The sequence below is a fragment of the Centroberyx gerrardi genome, chromosome 22 (genome assembly GCF_048128805.1).
Source record: "Centroberyx gerrardi isolate f3 chromosome 22, fCenGer3.hap1.cur.20231027, whole genome shotgun sequence".
NCBI lineage: Eukaryota > Metazoa > Chordata > Actinopteri > Beryciformes > Berycidae > Centroberyx > Centroberyx gerrardi.
The window spans coordinates 23,936,749-23,957,697 of record NC_136018.1 but is presented as its reverse complement, the minus strand read 5'-3'; the positions used below and the strand labels follow the sequence as shown (position 1 = coordinate 23,957,697).

At 38.3% G+C, this 20,949-nt stretch overlaps 1 protein-coding gene across 3 annotated transcripts; it reads left to right on the top strand.

Annotated features, from left to right (window-relative positions):
- The first annotated feature begins 2,464 nt into the window (after window positions 1–2,464).
- On the top strand, window positions 2,465–20,799 carry abcd3a (ATP-binding cassette, sub-family D (ALD), member 3a). Of its 3 annotated transcripts, none has more exons than XM_071900167.2 (23): window positions 2,465–2,586; window positions 3,585–3,621; window positions 3,779–3,874; window positions 5,049–5,137; window positions 7,544–7,613; window positions 8,203–8,300; window positions 9,339–9,462; window positions 10,954–11,010; window positions 11,528–11,670; window positions 11,773–11,842; window positions 11,934–12,003; window positions 12,144–12,241; window positions 12,997–13,088; window positions 14,641–14,732; window positions 14,846–14,918; window positions 15,014–15,077; window positions 15,507–15,584; window positions 15,707–15,772; window positions 16,846–16,935; window positions 17,091–17,210; window positions 18,323–18,427; window positions 19,374–19,430; window positions 20,567–20,799. In XM_071900167.2, the coding sequence occupies exons 1-23, from the start codon at window positions 2,477–2,479 to the stop codon at window positions 20,642–20,644; spliced, it is 1,977 nt and encodes a 658-aa protein (XP_071756268.1). In that variant the 5' UTR covers window positions 2,465–2,476; the 3' UTR covers window positions 20,645–20,799. The 3 variants fall into 3 exon arrangements, with proteins under 3 accessions (XP_071756268.1, XP_071756267.1, XP_071756270.1); XM_071900166.2 differs by having other exon boundaries at window positions 3,776–3,874; XM_071900169.2 differs by having other exon boundaries at window positions 2,551–2,586; window positions 3,585–3,625.
- Window positions 20,800–20,949: the final 150 nt, after the last annotated feature.

The window sequence follows — 20,949 nt, the reverse complement described above, 5'->3', positions numbered from 1 at the left end:
AGATTTAAAATCAGAATTCTGAGATTAAAGTCAGAATTCTGAGAAGAAAGTCAGAACTCAGAATTCTGACTTTAAATTCAGAATTCTGTGGAAAAAATTGTTTGAGTTCTGAGATTAATCTCAGAATTCTGACTTTAAATTCAGAATTCTGTGGAAAAAATTGTTTGAGTTCTGAGATTAATCTCAGAATTCTGAGAATAAAGTCAGAATTCTGAGATTAATCTCAGAACTCATACAATTTTTGCCACAGAATTCTGAGTTTAAAATCAGAATTCTGGGTTTAAAGTCAGTTACTGTTAGAATCCTGAGTATTGGAGCCATTTTTGTATTGTGTTATTATTTGTTGTGTTATTATTATTATATGCTACTATATTTGTCATGTCATGTCATGCTCACCTGTGGTAATTCCCATGTTGCACAGTGGTATGTGGAGTGTGGGAAAGTACACAGGTGAGAAGGTAATCACAGGGCAGGTGTGTTGCTTGCCGGTAGAGGCACAGTTTTTTGAGTAGCGTACCATGCAGAGCCAAACTGTTTGTCGTTTGCAGTCGAATTATTGATGGATGTTAATAGACATGCGTGTGGATCGCCATCTATCATTTGGATGGACCTGGTTATATGTGTACAATAAATACGCTGAGTGTGGCTAAAAGTATATGGATGTTTGGGCATTGAATTATTAAACCCACACACTAGGCTACACAAAAGGTTACGTGTCAATTAGCTGCCTGACTTGCACAATTAACCCGTTCTTCCCCAAAACAAACATAAATGCATGAAAAAGGAGATGTATGAAAATGATGAATTGATGTTATGATGCAGTTCTCCTGTTTGAGTTTCAGGTTGTTCCACTTCTGTATCGATGGACACCTTTTTTTAGAGAGAGAAACTTACTGAATGGCAGCATCCAGAGTTTAGAGATCGTTTTCAAGTATGATGACTTAGATTGGTCCATGTATATCATGTATATGTGTAAATGTATATGACTGCATTTCATGTAGGGAAATGGCTTGTGTGTGTTTTGGAGTGGGCAGGGGGCAGTATTATGATAAATAACAAAGTCTTTGTGTTGAGATAACTTATTTTAAAATAATGTTCTGCCACAGTAAAACAACATTTGCTTTTTGCATTTGATGGAATTAGTATTCTTTTTTTTAAATGAGAAAAAAAGTTGAGACCTACAATAATGCAATAAACAATATATATATATTATAATAATATAATAATAATAATATATAAAATAATAATAAGAAGAATAATAGTACAATAAAACAATAAAAACAGAGATAGAAACAGAGTCAGAAACAGATCACATTAATATTAAAGAATATTTAAAAAATATGGCCACCAGGTAAATCAGAAAAATATGACTTATATCTACAATATTCATTCACACATTTTACTCAGTAAATAGCTTTACAGACTGTTTTCTAACAAAATGTCAACCCTGTCATTGTACTTGGCAACCATGTTCCTATAAAATGTATTGTATATCCTTTGAAATACAGGGTAACAGGGTTGACATGTTATGGTCATTACATCAATTAAACATTTTAAAAGATTCAAAAACAGACAAAATAGACTATTGTTTTCACTATTGTCACTTCACTAGATTTAGAGACACAAATGTATTTTATCTTCATCAAAATCAAAAATGCATATGATAAATAATTTGACAGAAAGAAGACAACTAAGGTAATACAATATTTATTCAAGTGTTATATTACATGTAGATTTTATTAGTTTTATCTCTATTAGAGGTTGAATGAACATACAAAAAAAAGGTCTGATAAACAAAATATACTCTCAGGTAACAAATTGTTCTTTATTAAATGTAATAATTTAGAACAAGCATTTTGAATCTAGAGTTGGTTTACAGAAATCACATTGAAATATTTTAGAGTGACTTAAAATTCACCAATCTGGAGGAATGACTAATAGATATCTAAATATCCACTTATGACTAGTCAAAATGTAAAATCTAGTACGGCAAAGTCATAGTCCAATCAACATATCCATTATGTAATTTTGACTAGTCAAAATTCTAATAATAACAGCTACAATTAAATTATGTCTAGTAAAAATGGTGATTCTGTTCTAATGTAATGTAATGTAACGTCGATACCCCCAATTATCCCCCAATTCACCACAGCTGCATAAAATTACAGAGGAAACATTGCCTTATCATACGTTCTTTCATATGGTTTTGTTTCTGAACAACACATTCTGGCTATTCGTTTTGAGAGGCTACTTGTATGGGGATAAAATGCCTAAATGCTAATTTCCAGACATCAAGAAACTGGATATTTGCTAACTCTAGGGGGAGCTTACTACAACTAAAGTTACGGGGAAGCAAAAGACATTAGGCCACTCCATTTCTATACGGGAAGTTGGATCTTACGAGGCACACTTGAAGGCAGCAACATTCCCAGAATGCACTTGGTTGAACAGTAACCGGGGTCGTTGTGTCGGAAACATGGCGGCCGTCAGTAAATACCTGACAGCGAAAAACTCCTCCATAGCCGGCGGTGTTCTGCTGGTTTTATACCTGCTGAAACAAAGAAGACGGACGGCCAAGCTTAACAGGTAAGTGGCGGAGCAGTGTGAAGTCTGGAACTGTGGTTCGAGACGCAGAAGTTGCGGGTTTCAGGCAGGTGTCTGACGCATTTCAGGATGCTAACTATCCGCTGCTAGCCCTCCGCTCTGACAGGTGACAGCGACCTGGAACACTCCTGGCAAAGAGAGCCAGTCAGAGCGATGCCAGTTTCTGTGAAGAAGCGGCGGGATATCACACGCGTTATGCCGATATTGCTCACTAACCAGCTCACATCTCCTCACACAGACAGACAATGGAAGTCTTTGTGGTCCGGAGAATAGCAGGAGGGGCTAACTGCAAGCTGCCCAGTTGCACTTGTTGCAATGCGTTATCGATTTATGTAGTAAAAAATGTTCATACAATAGTCAAGTGTAGAGCTCTCTGTGGCTTTAAAGGTCACTGAATTTCTCCAGCCTATCGATACGTGCCATTCTCTTGTATGGCGAGAGCGTAACGCCAAACTCCATTAAAAAACTGGCAGCTTAATGTAATCTTGGTTATCGGCAAAAGTACATGCTTCATAAAATATCACTCACAAATAGCATCTCTGAATTGTCAGGAGCCAGGTTTAAATTCAGCATAACGTTATTGAGAATTTACCCTATTTTCATGCATTAAAAATACACCGTGAATGGCGGTAACGAGCAGTGTGAATCAATGATAAAAGTTGATATTTTATTGAAATATGTGCTTCTTGGTGGATTATATGCACGCCTAATGGAAGTGTGACTACTAATGAACCAGAAAAGGTCTTCAGTCATGTTTTACAATGTAACGTTATGTACTTTTGCCAATAATGAAGGCAACATTAAAATACCAGAATATTTAATGCAGTTTGGCGTAACGTTAATTTTCACTCACACAGGAGCGAACAGAAGATACTGGGACTATGCATTTCCAAATCGTCTTACCTAAAACCTTTTAACCAACATATATATAAAGTCCATCATTTCTACAGTCTGAATGAACTGTTTCTTTTTTGTTCCAGTAAAAAAGGAGGCTCAGAGCTAGTGCTGAACAGTGATGTAAGTTGATGTTTTGTTTTAAGCTAACCGTCACGCTAAAAAAGTATTAAGGAAGCTTATGAAGTTTCCACAGAACTTGCCAACTGACTGTGACCAGTTATTAGTTTTGGCTGGCCTTAACATTAGCCTGCCTTTGTTCACTCTTTTAATATAGAAGGATGGCAAAAAAGACCGGGCAGCCGTGGACAAGGTCTTCTTCCTCCGAATCTGCCGCATTCTGCGGATCATGGTGCCTCGATTTTTCTGCATGGAGGTGAGCCATATAACTGCACTGTCCACATTTTCACTGAAAATGTGTAGCGCTGCTGCTGTTACATCACATCATGCATACATGTGGAGATTTTGCCAGCAACTAGACAGGAGGTCACCACTAGATAAGCAGTGTAACCTTGAAATATTCTAGAGATAGGCACTCCTTGCCAAGGTTAACTTTGAAGTAATTGCTACCATTCAGGCTTCAACCATGACAATTTTTCAGCTGGTCCAAATCAACATCTTAGGTGGCTTTCACACCTACATTGTTTGGTGCAGACTTTACAAACTTTTTGCTACGTTCGGATCATTTTGACAGGTGTGAACACGCCATGTGGATGCGGGTGTGGACCAAAAATTGCAAACTTTTTTCCAAAAATCAGCAGTCTCAGTCCTCTTCCATTCGGGCCGTGGTGCGGATAATTTATGGTTTGAAAACAATTCAAAACTGATCCAATTTGGTTTGGTCAAAGATCGATGGCGCAGTCCATGATATGGTTTTTCACCATAGAAGTTCATATAATGTGAAAACTCCCTTGTTGAACCCTACAGTGCAGGTGATTCAGACAGACTGGAGAGATCTCAAGGGTAGTTGGATCTCAAGGTTCTGTGTGCGAGTGTGGCTGCGTGTGTGCATGTGTGTCGTTGCATCATTTTTACACACCTCCACTTAGTAACTCATTCCATCCAGATAGCCTCCCTGTCGGCAGAGCCAAACGAACTGGTTCAACTGTTCAGCTTTCTGGTCAAGAACCAGACCGTCCATAAGGAAGTCTTAGCTTGTATGGCTCAAAACATAAATTATGTCCAATATGAGCAATGTTTTGTTTTAAATATTGTTTGATTGCCTCATTGAATATGTCTACTATTCTCAGGCTGTGGCCACAGAGAAGAAAATAACAATCCCAGCCGTTTTCTCCTACTCTATTACATATTAAGTACATTTAACCATTCTTATGTGTCATTTTTGTAATCATGATTAGCTTGAATATCTAGCTGTACAGAAAGAAGAGCCCTTTCACCCAGATATGTTTGTTTCATAAGCCAAGGTCAAAGCCACATGACTTCTTGGATCTTTTTGGGATTAATGTCAGCTTAGTCAAGGGGGTTTATGATCTCCAGTGTCTTCTGCAGGTTGTATTAACTGTTCTCTCTGGTTGCTGTCGTCACCACAGACAGGCTACCTTTTGCTCATTGCCGCCATGCTGGTGGCCAGGACCTACTGTGACGTATGGATGATCCAGAACGGCACCATGATTGAAAGGTCAGACTCTTGACTTCACACACACTTCTAATGTCGAAGCCACATCCAGTCATAGTGTATCTGCGAGTCCTTAAAAAGTCTTAAAGTAAATAACCTAAATTTAAGGCCTGAAAAAGCATTAGAATGTCTTAAATCAGTTATTGGAGATTATATATATATATTTTTAATAATGCAATGACAAGTTTCTTTTGCGCTGCATATCCACTCTTAGATTAATACAGAACAGGGTTAGTAGTACAATATGCATCCTACTGTATCTGTTTTACTAAACACAGTTGAACTTCATGTCCCTTAAAGAATAGTTCACCCAAAAATGAAACTTCAGTCATTATCTACTCACCCCATGTCAGTAGAAAATCGGGGTAAAGTTTGTTGTCCATAAAACAGTCCCGGAGATCCCCAGAAGAAGTACAATGCAGCTTTCTCCAAAACAACTGAAGTTGCTGGAGACCTGTCTTCAGACTTACAAAAATAACGGAAAATAACCATAAAATGGCTCCATGCAGCTCTTACAGGATAATCCAAGTCTCTTGAAGCCAACAGATCCCAAAGTGACTTGAAAAGACATTTACACCATTATTTAGCTGAAATTGCCACTCTAGCTGTTGATTTAGCTGTTGAGTAGATAATGACTGAACTTTAATTTTTGGGTGAACTATTCCTTTAACAATTTCCTGTTGTCTTTTTTCTTTTTCTGCCCATTCATAGTTTCACAACTTTAATTAACTGTGTTCAGTCAGAAATAGGCTGGTTTTAGCAGCTTTGTTTCTTTATTTTGTTTCTTCAATTCAATTCCAGGTAGCTTTAAAAAGTCTTACATTTCTGAAACCTGAAGATACCCTGAGTCAGCTGGGTTACAGCATCAAGACTTTTCAAAAGTTTAGGCCTATAAAGCCACGTTCTGTATTTTTTGATCCTTTATTTGATGTAAAGTATTATTGAACGTGAGTGGGGTGGTCACACATCCTGCTGTCATTGCCTTTGCAGATACTGATGACTTTGTTTTGATTCTCCACAGCGGTATTATAAGCAGAGATATCAGTCTATTCAAGACGCACTTTTATTCCTACATTGCTGTCATACCCGGGGTAACTGGCCTTCACATGGTTAACATAGAAGTGGAAAACCAACCCGTTAAACCATTAACATTGTGGTTTTTAACATCTTACTTTTTAATAATGTTTTGGTGTGTTGCTCAACCCTTAACATTGTCTTAGGTCTAAAAAAATGTCCAAGCCATAACACTGACCCATATAAAGCCTCATAAAGTGGCAGATTAAATAATAATGGCACGCAATGATGGGCAAACATTTTAACAGAGAATTCCACTGAATTTATCCTTTGATATGTTATTCTTGTGTCCAACAACAGTCCAGTCTGCTAAGTACACCATCAAATTGATGCCAAAAACTTTGACTAATCCTATTCGTCCACTCAATAAAAAGAGAAACCATATTGGGCTCCAAACAAACAAATTAAAAGTACTGCTATAGCGTAATGGCAGCAATAGCAAGTTATGAGTTAAATGCAAGTAGAAATGAGTCAATTGTGTCTTAAAAAGACACAGGCACTCCTGAGGCAGGTTGTTCCAAAGATTAGACATGCTGATCAGAAAATGCTCAGTCCTCTTGGTTTTTTGAAGCAGTCAAAAGAACTTTATGTATGATCTACTGTTCATAAATAGTTAAAAGTTCTGTAATATAGGCTTGGTAAAAAGTAATGAATAAACATGATTTTCAAATCCATTGGAAGCCAATGTACGGCTACTAAAACTGTTTTTTTTTTCATCTATTCTCTTAGTTCCAGTAAAAAGCACAGCTGGTGCATTCTGAAAAAGTTGCAGATGAGAAAGAGCTTCATGGTTTAATTGATACAGGATGAAATCATCTGGAATAACTTTCTTCAAGACAGAACGGCACAGAAATGACTTTACTTTAGAGCAATTCCTCAAATAGTAGAAACCAGACTGAGCAACTCTTCAGACATGATTCCCATAATTCAGGCCATAATTGAAAATGACTCGAAATTTCTGGCAACTTAAATTTTCAATAATTTTAAAACTTGCATTTGGTGGGCGGGGGTATAACAACCTCAGATTCATCATAGTTGAAGACAGTTTTGACAGATTTCTGAGATTTCTGAGAATTGAGAATAACATATAAATGCATAAATTGAGTGGCATTCCCACATTCAGCCATGTCAGGACTCCACTGGTCCCATTACTTTTATGTTACCAAGAGGATGCATACTTCCATGTCTAGGATAGGTTTTATTGTTTTATAGCTGTTTACCCATGCTGTATTGGCTCTGCAGGAAAAGTGGATCAAGTTTCTCTTGCAACAGTATTTTGTCCCACTTCCCATTCTGACAATGTGTGCTCATCCTTGTGCATGTTGTGGTTTGCAGTGCAATTATCGGTCGCTCAACTAAAGATTTCAAGATCTGCTTGTTCAGCTTTATCAAATTCATGCCACTTGTAAGTTTGTTTTTTTTGTTGACTCTTATTGATGTCACACTCTGTAGTCAAGTGTGTGAACTTAATGTTGTAGTGATATTTCTGTAAGAGTTCTGTACTCCAATGTTGATAGAGCCTCAATTTCATTTTATGAACGTCTACAGAGGAGACCTGATATTAATCTAACCTTAATAGGATATTTATTAACATTAACATTTCTGTTTTACGCAATATAATTCCTAATTTCTTGGTGATCTTGGATTAATTTCATTGAATAGTTTCATGCTTTCAGTAGAAAACTTACTTTTTGCATGATAATTCTATGCTAACATGATCAGCCTGTCAGTATCAAGCAAATTTACTGTTGTGTGCCTCTGTTAATTGGTGAATATGCATTGTAGTATTAAAATCATCTTAATATCCTGCTTTACATGGTTCTGTAAAATGCTGGACATTTCATATCCCTGTTCTTAGAATTAGAAAAAAATCATTAACCAATTGGCATGAATACTCCCCTTTAGTACATATACAGTGGTATAGCCATGCTGAAGCAGAGCTATTGGTGAGATATGTACATGTTATGTGTATGTGTATGACTGGCCCATTCCAGATAGCCTTGGTGAACAACTTTTTGAAGTTGGGCCTGAATGAGCTGAAGCTGAGGTTCCGCGAGAGGCTCACCAAGAGCCTCTATGACCAGTATCTCCAGTAAGTACTAGCACCATGACCCGACCTCCCAAAACACTGAACCGGCTGCACTCACATCATGGAAATAACCATCTGAGCAACTCGGCAGTTAAAAGCAATAACTTGGGAGTGTTAACATGTTCAAACTCATGTACAAAGTGTAAATAATATAATTTGGATGGAGAGCTTGTGAAATTGTGATGGTCAAGCAGTCTCATTTGTGATTACTACAGCAGAATAAAATATAGCTAATATTGCGATTCATTTTCCTGCCCCACGATACGTATCGTCACATTTTTGTATCGCGATCTATTGAGTTTCGATATATCGTCCCATCCGTTATGCTTTGGTTGCACCTAATCCGTGTTTTACCTCTTAATTCACATGAATTTAGAGATTATACATTTGACTTCATTTTTACTATGTAGCACTTTGAGATTTACTTCTAATGAAAAGTGCATTACAAATTAAATGTATTATTATTATTATTATTATTATTATTATTATTATTATTATTATCATTATTATTATTATGTTTTACAGCAAACATTGTAATGTCAACCACAAACCAAACATCCAGCAAGCAGTTGTGTCCTACCATGACATTTTTAAAGGATTCCTCCAGTGTTGGTGAAAGTTAGCTTCATTTTCCAGATTGGCCTCTCCATTACGAAATTGTTCTGGATGTTTACACACCATTATCACACACATTAGCTAAAATTAGACTACCTTGTAGATGCCATTCAATCCGATTCATGATATTGCTTGTCATTTCCACTATCAAATCCAAACTTATTTATACATTTTATTTGTGAATGAAAAGTAGTTCCTGGCTGATGAGAAGTTTTGCTTTTTCAAATCACCGTGCACGCTGAGAAAGCCCTCATTGGATGAACGGGGCAAGAGCAGGCAGGACTATCATCTTCTTGTGTACAACTTCACCTGAGTTGTACCCCCATACTCAGTCCCTTCTTTTTTGTTTTCTGTCAAATTACAAGTAGAAAAGGGTGGTCAGTCTGTTTTGATTAATTTCCTTTCTGTCATTCTGTGATTCCTCAGAGGTTACACCTACTACAAGATGGGTAATCTGGACAACCGGATAGCCAATGCAGACCAGCTGCTGACCCAGGATGTGGAGAGGTTCTGCAACAGCGTGGTGGACCTCTACTCCAACCTCAGCAAGGTACCACACACTGTTGCCTCTCATCTGAGTAATGCTTTTACTTTCTAGCCCACACAATTTAGAATTAATGGATTGGAGTGCAATGCAAGGTGTACCCCAAAATGGTCAAAAGAGACCTGGAGGTCAGATTATTATTATTTTTTTGGTGTTATGTAAAAATGGACAAACCCTAATTGTTTTCAACAATTCACAACAAAAGAAATAACATTTTATCTATTAATACCTAGGCAATGAATGCTATATGCAGTATCTAAAATTAACGTTTGGCTCACCTAGGGCTGGTGAACCAAAAAATGTACTAGCCAAGAAAAAATTGTACTGGCTGAAAAAATAGACATTTTCATAGAAATTTGTCACCCTGCAAGTTTCCAATGCTATTTTTAGTATACAATCAGGTATTGTGTGAAACATTAAAGAGACAAGCAGAGTTGAGAGTTTTCATTTAAAACTTCCTCACTCAATACAATGGATCTTTTTATGCGTTTGACTACACCTGCTGTGTGTCACCACATGGGAATAACGTTAAGTTTGTTCGTCTACCAGTAGGTTAGTTAACATCCAGGAAGTTTAGATGCTTATGTAGAGCAGGGTAACGGGAAGCTTTGATGTGATTGGCTGACGTTCAGCGACAGGGTACGGTGGTCACCAGAGACAAAGTTTAAGAAAAGTCCAAGACAAAAGACTGTATCTAACCAAGTCATTCAAATGTTCAAAATGTCAGAAAGTTGGCAGCCAGTGTGACGGTGACCCCTATTTATCCACCAAATTCAACTTTTACCGGAGTTTGGCTTTTGCTGTTGTTAAACTTGGACCCTGCGTATATGTCAAAAACTCACCCATTTGGTATGACACCCTTGGTTCAGGATACACTAGTGACTAAATGATATTCAGTTTAATTGTTGTTATTTGAAAAGTTACACACAAAAAGCTAAACTCGCTGGCTGTGTGCCATTAATTTTTTTATAGCTAAATTGTTGCGCAGTCGGCATTGACCATTTCAGTATACTGTCATACTTGTCAATACATATGAATTCAGTACTTAAGCTAATGGCTACTTGTGTCAAAAGATGTATTCTTTGTATGTATATAATGGGATAAGTTTATTCCTGAATTCTGTAACATCATTTTAAAACGAAACTGTAACTCTGTGTAAGTCCTGGCATAGACTTGCTATCAGAGTAGTTTAATCAAATGTAACATCTTCAAAATGGTATTTTCAAACTGAGCTTGATGTCTCACCTCCAAAATTTGAAGTGTTATATTGTTATGTTATAATTGCTTTTAAAAAGTGAAACTGCAAAAATGAGACCATTAACTTCTTTTCAAACAGACAACACAGTGAATTTAGATTTGTAATGGCATTTTTCCCCTTGCCAATACAAGCAATAATTACTGATGAACTGTTTCACCCCTATTAATTCCTCCGACAATCTAATTTAAAAGAATATTGTTCGAACACTTCTAAATTTGTCTGTATTCTCTGTTCTTCAGCCTCTCTTGGACATCGGCCTGTACATCTTCAAGCTGACAAGTGCCATCGGTGCCCAGGTGAGCAGCTTATGTTCTGCGCGTCATTTCATTCATGACCTATGGGAAAGATTGTAGATACTGTACAACCTTTCTACTAGAAAATACCGTTCACCTCAGCTTTCAGATGGTAAATTCTACTAGAAAACTCTGTTCACCTCAGCTTTGTATTTATTTCACATTAAACCAACAAAATGAATGATTTTGATCTTCAACTCTTAAAGTGCCATGTCAGGATGAAACTACTGGCTGCATTTTTGGTTTGTAGTTGACATTGCACTGTTTGGTTTGCTGTAAAACATGAACTCAGATGTATCATCACATAAGTTTATGTGTGTTAAGATTGAAAAAGCTGATCAGGAACAGCCAAAGCCTACAGACAACTGACAGCTTCCAGTGAGGTTGAACAGGTGAACACTTCCAAGTTGTTGCTTTCAAGCGATTGTTTTTCCCATGGGACATGAATGCAGCCTAAACCAGACACATTTTACATTCCCAGTGATAAACATGAAGTGACATTACTGTGTCCACCCCCCAGGGCCCAGCCAGTATGATGACCTACCTGCTGATCTCAGGTCTGTTCCTGACCAGACTGAGGAGGCCCATAGGGAAGATGACGGTCGCTGAGCAACGCTATGAGGGAGAGTACCGCTACGTCAACTCCCGCCTCATCACCAACAGGTCAGCGTCCCTGCCAACCTCTCCTGACATACTTTTAGAATTGTTTCCATCATTTTCATACGTTTCTTCCATTGTGTGGATATTTTATCTTTGTGTCTTTAGTGAGGAGATTGCCTTCTACAATGGGAACATGAGGGAAAAGCAGACCATTCATAGCACATTCAAGAAACTGGTTGGTGACACTTTGGTGGAAGTCCTAAATAACTAATTATCATGTGTTTTATCAACTTCAAAATGTGAACATTTTCATTTTATCTTCACAGGTCGACCACTTGCATAATTTCATCTACTTCCGCTTCTCCATGGGCTTTGTGGACAGCATAATTGCCAAGTGTAAGTGGATGTACTTCTCCCTCTGAGTGACAATATTTGTCACACGTGTTTGTTTGCTTTGGCTTGCCATACCAAGCATGTTTAGCTGTTGTTATGTGTGTTCATTCTCTCTTCATCGACATGCCGTCCTCCTCCTCCAGACCTGGCCACGGTGGTGGGCTACATGGTTGTCAGCCGGCCCTTCCTAACCCTGTCCCACCCCCGACATCTACACAGCACACACTCTGAGCTGCTAGAGGTCAGAGCAAACACACACACATGCATGACACGGTGACATTTCATTCTTGTATTCGGTAATGCTTTATTTTCCGGGTCCGCAATTTCCTAATAATTTCAGAGAAAGAACTGTTAATTTCTTAGGAGGTTTCCTGGAAAGGACCCTGAAATTATGTACTAATTATAGGGAAAATAGAGAAAGAGTTCAATGGTGGTTGGTAAGTGCCTGGTCATTTCTTCTGCAGTGCCTGGTCATTTCTTCTTCTTCTTCTAGAGGAAGGAATTCAACAAATAACTATATTATATAATTATATGGATAATGTCTTGGGTTACCAAATTGACCTCTGCCTATTATTTTTTGAATAAATAGTTTATAGTTTTACAGTTCTTTCCAAGAAACTCTTTTAGAAATGTACAGTATCTTATCGACTCCACCAGACTGCTTACGATTTCTATATAACTACTACATAATTTCATGGTTCTTTCCAGGAAACAGTTCCTTTCTAGGAAATTATTAGGAAATTGTGGACCCAGAAAATAAAGCGTTACCGTGCATTCTTACAAAACAGTAACTCCCTCTTAATATAATAAGCAGGTAAAAATGAGCATATGAAGAAAAACAAATGTGTGAATTACAGCATATATAGCAGGAATATACTGGAACAAGGCAGTATGCCAAAGTGGTGTGTCATAGAGAGAATGTGGCCGACCCTGTGGTGTAGATGTGATGTTCTACAGGCTGTTAGGATTCATTGGTGTGATCTGTTTGGCCTGTAGGACTACTACCAGAGTGGAAGGATGCTGCTGAGGATGTCCCAGGCCCTGGGCAGAATCGTACTGGCTGGCCGAGAGATGACCCGCCTCTCAGGGTGAGCATTATTATAATAATAATAATCTTTATTTCCATAGCACTTTTGAAAATACAGTTACAGAATGTTTTACAAAAGAGTAAAAAAGAAATATAAAGCAAGTCAAACTCACCAGCTTTAAGATAAGCATCATCTTAGTCTTTGCAAGTTTTCTCGCTGTTTGCTGTTCACCCCTGTTTTGCGAGTTGAGCGCCAAGGCTTCATCTTGAATTTTCACCTCTGCCATTGCTAAAATGGATCACTGGTTTGATTTCATTGATTAATGGAATCTGCTTCGATTACAGTTTTTTTTACAATTGGTTCCAAGTGTTTCTCAATACTGAGTTCACTTTTTCAAAACTCTTCACACAGTTAGCACAACAGTACTCTGTCAACCAAACTGTAAATGATTGCTTTGACACAAAATGCATTCAATGACCACAGTTTTTCATTTCTCACTCAAACTCAACCACCAGCAAAACTCTATGTATTTACAGGCCATTTTGCACATGTTTACATACTCTTTTAAAAACTGTTCAATTCAAGTTCAAAACCAAACATACAACATTCAAGTGGACAGCAATTTGCTAAATCACAAACACTATATTGAAAAATCTAAAATATATTCAAAATCCTAAAAAGTATATATAATGATTATAGAGACAAACAACAACTGTTGATTGAAGTTATGTAAATGACAGCTGATTCCCATCTCAGTTGGAGACCTACCCAGACCTATCCAACTGTAAACTACACCAATTTTACTGTATTACAGTAATGGAATCTTTGTTTCTATTACTTTATATTTTGTGTATTTTGTAGTTACTGTATGCCAAAAAACCCTGACAAGAGTAAAGCCTTTACTGCAGCATTTCTGTGACTCTTTCCTGTAGCATATATCAATAAAGTGCAATCTTAATCTTATCTTAATGACATGGTGCATATCATGTTACCTGCTGTTAGTGTTGTTTAGGTCATTGGGTTATGACTGACAAAGTGTTCTTGTTGGGAGAGAACTATTGCTGGTGTTTTTGAGACATGATTTTTGGCACGTGTTTTGAGACAGAAACTGCATTTCGTTGTATTAGTACTTGTACTCTGTGCAATGACAATAAAGTTTAATCTAATCTAATCTAATCTAATGATTTGAGACATTGACTGTGAGACATGCATGCAGTGTTTTGGTAGTTTTGGGCATGAAAATAACTGTTGTGCCAAGCTGCTTGTTGGTGCAGAGAGTTGAAGAGTTTTGAAGAAGTGAACTCAGTACTGAGAAATGCTTGTAACCAATTGTAAAAAAAAAACTGTTGTCTTTACAGCTTCCAGCTGCCTATATCAGCTTCACATCTTTTATTCCTTTAGTGTTATTTTAAGTTTTTGAATTTTGTTTCCTCCTAGTTTTAGCACTTGGCTTCATATGAATGCGAAGTATTGTGAATAAAGATCTTTTCCACTAAAACTTAAAAGAAAAAGAATTTGAAGACAATATCTATCATAATGAATTATAATATGCTTCTGAATTATACAATATGAGCTCAGCTCAGTGAATCCATTTATATGTCTCTGCCTCCAGATTCACGGCTCGTATCACTGAACTGATGAAAGTCCTAAAGGAGCTCAACGCTGGTAAATATGAACGCACCATGGTCTCCCAGCAAGAGAGAGGTAAGGATGACTCCTAAATACATGGAAATGTGTTAAATAGATAACGTTTTTATCTCTGTTAACTAGAGTGGTGCAGCAGTTGATCGGATTTTTGTTGATTCGGTTTTCTTTAGAATCAGACGCTGCAGAGAAACTCATTCTGGTACCTGGAAGTGGCCAGATTGTCAACACAGACAACATCATCAAGTATGTATCATGTTCTCCACTCGTATGTACATCAACACAATGTTTTTCCTCTTCTTTTAATGAACTCTCTTAAAAGCGACATATCCATTTTGCAGGTTTGACCACACGCCGCTAGCAACACCCAACGGAGATGTCTTAATCCGAGACCTAACATTTGAGGTAAAGCCTTCATCTTTTTTGTTTTGTGTTCATACCAAAAAAACAGGGTCATGAGTTCTGAAACGGTGGCGTGTTTCTGTAGACACCAAAATCATCCATGTGTCTCCAGTAATGCAATCGGTGTTCCATGCTAACACTCTAGCATACACTATGTTGAGTGATACTAGGCTCCATGCTAACACTTTAGCATACACTACGTTGAGTGATAGTTGGTCAATAGCATTATCCAAAGTAAGAAAACTTTTATAAGACTTTTAGTAATAAAAAGTTGCTAGTGGTTTTTATTCTGTGGACACATGGATGATTTTCTCTTCGGGTAACGGCTAAGTTGAACAATGGGATCATCTCTTAAAAAACTCACTGTATTCCTTTGAGTGGTAGTGCTTGTTCCAACTCCCTAATTTTTTAGTTCTTCCTCTTAATGTGAAGGTGAAGTCTGGCACAAACGTTTTAGTGTGTGGACCAAATGGCTGTGGAAAGAGCTCTCTCTTCAGAGTCCTTGGAGAGGTGAGGAACTTTTCAGCCATTGACACCTTCTCATCACTGATACTGAATTGGAGAAAAGCACAATTGTAGCGTTAGGTATATAAAGTAATGTACATGGTGGGTTTTTTTTTTTTTTTTTAAAGCTTTGGCCTTTGTTCGGAGGGCAGCTGACCAAACCTGAGAGAGGGAAGCTCTTCTATGTTCCACAGGTAAAAGACGTTCTCTCTTTGTCTTCTTCTGTGTCCTTTAGTAAATCATGACTCAGTGTTTTCTACCCCACCTAATGCAACAAGTGAAAACTAGCTTAATGCCAGCTGCGTTCCAGTTTAGCATCTTGGCAAATAATAAAATGTGTTTCTATGATTTTGATGGATACAGACAACACCTATAACCTGTTTGCAAGACTGTAAACTAATGGCATGCTATAGCTAATATAACCAGACAAAGCTATTTTTGACCAGTGACTATACGTATCTATTGAAGAAAGAGAAAACAAAGACAACATGGCTACCATATTCAAATCTTTAGCTTATCATATAGTGCTAATGTGCTTGCAATCCACAAAATAAACAAAATCCTCATTCAAACTATCAAATACTACTGCTGGGAAGGGGAACACAAGTAGCCAATCCCAAGGAGTTTCTTTACATATTCTATCCTTGATTCCTTGGCACCCATGATTCTATCAAGATACCTCCAATTTATTTTCATCATGAAATCATGCAAATAAATGCATACAGCATGAGGTGACCAGATTTTTTTGGAGCACTGTTCCCATTTTTGGGGGATCCAGATCCAAATCCAGACAGGATAAAATGACCCCAGGACGTCAGAGTTCACTCATATAATACAGTAGGTAGGTCATTTAAGACAGACTTTTTACTGAGTAGCCAGAGAAAATAACTGACAATTAATATTACTAGAGGAGGTCTGGTAATGCAGTTTTTACTGGACAGAATCAGTGATTTCAATCCTGTGTGGATCAATGTCCCTGTCTTTCATGCGCAGTTCAACAATTACTTAAATCCTAATCCTACAACCACGTACCTGACATCGCTAGCAATTTTGCCAAGCATAAAAATGACAGTGAAAATGTATCATTTGTACTTTTGTTTGGCCATATCAAACAACTTTATAGAATTGCTATGTTAGCATTGTCCATGTCCAAATATGAGACTAATCTCCCATCTCCCATGTTTCTACTGAAAACTCTAGGAATCACTGCAAGAATGCATATTATGGGAGTTCGTCTTGAGATTTGACTTGTATTGTGTTTGTCCAGAGACCCTACATGACCCTGGGTTCTCTGAGGGACCAGGTCATCTACCCTGACACCTTCGAAGAACAGAGGAGGAAGGGCATTTCTGATCAGGTGGGACACAACACACGCACACGCACACACACACACACACACACACACACACACACACACACACACACAGAAATTACCCTTTCACTTGGTGTTTCTGCTTAAGTGTCTAATGTAATCTTGTGTGGTTGGTTTGTGGGGTGTCTGTGTGTGTCCAGGTGTTGAAGGAGTACCTGGACAACGTCCAGCTGGGTCATATCCTGGACAGGGAGGGCAGCTGGGACTCCATCCAGGACTGGATGGATGTCCTCAGTGGAGGGGAGAAGCAGAGGATGGCTGTAAGGACTCAGCATCCCTCTTCTTAGTTTTTACCTTGTCTTATTTTTGGAGCTCACTCTTGGTCAATAAACTTTATATGAAGCCTTTCACGCAGCTTGGTAAAAAATGGGCAAAAAACTCCAATCATGCTGGATTTGTCCTTTAACATTAACATATGTTGCTTTGCTAAATTAGCCCACTAGCTAGTTAGCTAGCTAACAAAATCAAAAGCCAACAGTTTGTTCAGGTTAATTGAGTGGACTCTAGTCAAGCTTCAGCTCAGAGACTAGAGATAAGACAAGACGGTTTACTGTGTCACTGTAACCTACATTTGGAAACAAATCCACCTTATCAGGCTATTCACTTTTACTTTGGTGTGGCTGTAGATTCAGCAATGTTCAATCTTTTTCAAAGGAGTTACCATTACTAGAAGATTTGTGACACAACTGCAAATGTTCTATAGCTCCCTGCTACAACTTAAAAACTAACATTACTGCTAACATACACTTAGTAAGGCCTACTATATGCTAACATTACATCCTCAGTAAAGGATTAGGGTCACTTACAATGAAGAAGTCCAATAATCATCATACAAATCCTAAATCAAACAATCTAATGTTGTAAAATGACACAACTTACCTTATCATAAAACCAGGGAATTATAAATGAATCTTCTACTTGCTAGCCAAACACAAGCAATTTGAATTGTAGAGAAATGTGGAATGGAAAAATCAGTCCAATGCAACAGCAATGTAAACTAGCATCAGTGGAAACAGTAACTTAAGGGCTAACAACTGGCCTATAAAGGTTAGTACCACAGGCATTTCAGACATGGCAGTTCAGCAAGGACCTAATGAAAATACTACAACAAGGACCTAATGAAAATACTACAACAAGGACCTAATGAAAATACTACAACAAGGACCTAATGAAAATACTACAACAAGGACCTAATGAAAATACTACAACAAGGACCTAATAAAAATACTACATGCTCTTCGATGCAGCAGCACATGGAGATACTGTACCTTCTAGCATTTTCCCATTTTCTATTTGGTAATGGTTCTGGTCACAGTATTTGATCTGATGAAGGTGTGTGTGTGTGTGTGTGTGTGTGTGTGTGTTTGTTTAGATGGCCAGGCTGTTCTACCACAAGCCCCAGTTTGCCATTCTGGATGAGTGCACTAGTGCAGTGAGTGTGGATGTGGAGGACTACATCTACAGCCACTGCCGGACGGTAGGACCAAACCCCACATGACACATAAAATGACATCATTTATAAACACGGCTTAATCTAGTCCCAGATGGAAAACACCCTTGCGAGGTCTGAATTTCACTCAGAACCTTAGTTCATCAAACACACCATCTTAGTCAGTGAGCAATAAGCCTTGAGCTGAACAGTAAACGCTTTTCTAATCAAAATGTAAGCATTTTTGAAATGCATCGGATTACCAGTCCCAAACATTTCAAATGTATATGTGAGCATATATTAGTATGTTCATTAGTCTAATTGGTGGTAAAAATCATGTGTCTACAACAGAAATAAAACAGTAATGTGTATATATTTTTGGATTTGCCGCATATGATGTTCATGTTGCCTGTTTGGTTGAAGGTGCTATGTGTATCATTTTTAGCCATCAATATTATCATTGTCAAATTAACTGTGATACCCTGGTATAATTACTGTAAACAAATGAGACCATGCTGGAGACAATTTGTAGCTGTAGCCTCTATCTCATCTCTATCTCTCGCTAATGTTTCTCCAAATTAAGACCACATTTCCCATAAACCCTGTTTCTTCCTGTCCCCCCTCCACCTCCCTGATGTCTTTTTACTGAAGAGGATCAATATGTTAGAAGTGATTTTTCCATCAGTCTTTCACCCCTTCCACCACCTGTCATTGGCAGAAACTCTGAAAGCTTTAGCTCTGTTTGCGCTGGAAGAACAGTGCACGCTATCTGTTCTGTGCCATTAAGCAATCCAGCAGATTTAGCGCCCAATCCAACTTGGATGTACACAATGTAAAATGCAGTGTAGAAGCTGCCATTCTACTTAGAGATAGTCTGATTTGTTGACGGTAATTATACTCATGTCTCAAAATTAATGTTACTGATTTATGGAGTATCCACCTTATTTAATTGGAAAAAAATCTAAAGTTAATATGTATATTCTTTGGTTCACAGGTTGGCATCAGCTTGTTCACGGTGTCCCACAGAAAGTCGCTGTGGAAACACCACGAGGTAAGGTCAAAATGCCGTCCATGTTCCATGATGCTGTATTTACTAGCTGAGCCGGAACTGGGCTTTGAGTTTTTGCCCAGTTTTTGTGTGGTTGATAGAACATTTCCCCTGACCACAGTGTTCAGTTTTCACATGAGTTTGCCACAGCAAATCTGCATATCACTCAAGGCCACCATACACTTCCTGCGGTAACAAATTTCAGCAGATTCGTTCAGACAAAATAAAGCCCCACATTGGCTTCAGTCTCCATAGCATTTGAGCAGACTTACTGGCTGAAATAGTTGTATTCTTCACGGACCAGCCCGAACTGTGTGAGTGGCTGCCATTGGTCTAAAATAGTACGATTGGTTGTATTACCTTGTGGAAAAGTGTCTCTATTTGCTTTTTGTGCTAACGTCTGGTGGTCAGCTCTTCAGAATGAATTGTTCGGAGGCTCAGCTTGCCGAGCTCGTTAGAGGATATCTGCACCTTTATGTCCGATCAAATGGGGCCGTTCACACAGAGAAGCCACTAGGGAGAAACGCTTTGAACGTTTTTCTGGGGTGGAAAAAGAAAAGCTCAAATTTTTGAGGCACCACAGTGTGGATGACCTGCCAAACCACAACAGGCGACCAATGAATGACAAAGAAGGAGGAAGGGGGAGTGGTTGTTTATTTTAGTCGCCCAGCAACCAAAGCCGCATACCTCCTACTTTTGGGCGCGACTCATCTCTCCCCCTCTTCGTCTCCCCTTCTCTACAACGCGGCTAACCTCTTCTGTATGGCTGATACAGAAGACAAAGGCCTCTGATTCCCTCAGAGGCCTTTGTCGCTCTTTCACCACGGTTGTTGTTGTAGGAGTTTTTGTCACCGCTTTTTCCTCTTTCCCGACATAACAGTTACCTCTTTAACCTTCAAGCGCCCCCACTGACGTGAAGTAAATGTAGATACATGCGTGTAAATGAATGAACAATACAAGTATACACGCAGCAAGTATACACAAATTTGTCTGTAGCAACAACATTTGACTGCGTTTCTGTTTTGGGCAAATTCTACTTTCTTATTAGTATACCACTGCCTTTAGACTTTTCAGTTGACAGTTAAAGAAGTGGTTTTCCACAGTTACTGACTGTCATTTTTTCTCTGTCTGTCATTAAGTACTACCTCCACATGGATGGAAGAGGGAACTACGAGTTCAAGCCCATCACAGAGGAAACGGTGGAGTTTGGCTCCTAATCGACCGGTAGCCACATTCACGCCGGCTCTGAGAAAACCAGCCCACTAATTCTCTGCACTCAAAACAGAAGTTGTAACTGAAACCTAGACAATGCTGTTTTTAATCAATTGTAACTCTTTGTTTTCCAGCCTATTATTTAAAAACATCAATTTAGTCCTGATTAATGATTTATTTGTTAAAGGTGATTGTAAATAACTTGTAATTTATGTTGCCCACTTCTGGGTTGCATTGCACTGGGCCAAACTTTTAGAGATTGGAGAGAAGGGGCAAATCTAGTATAATGTTTGCATCATGATGCCTGAAA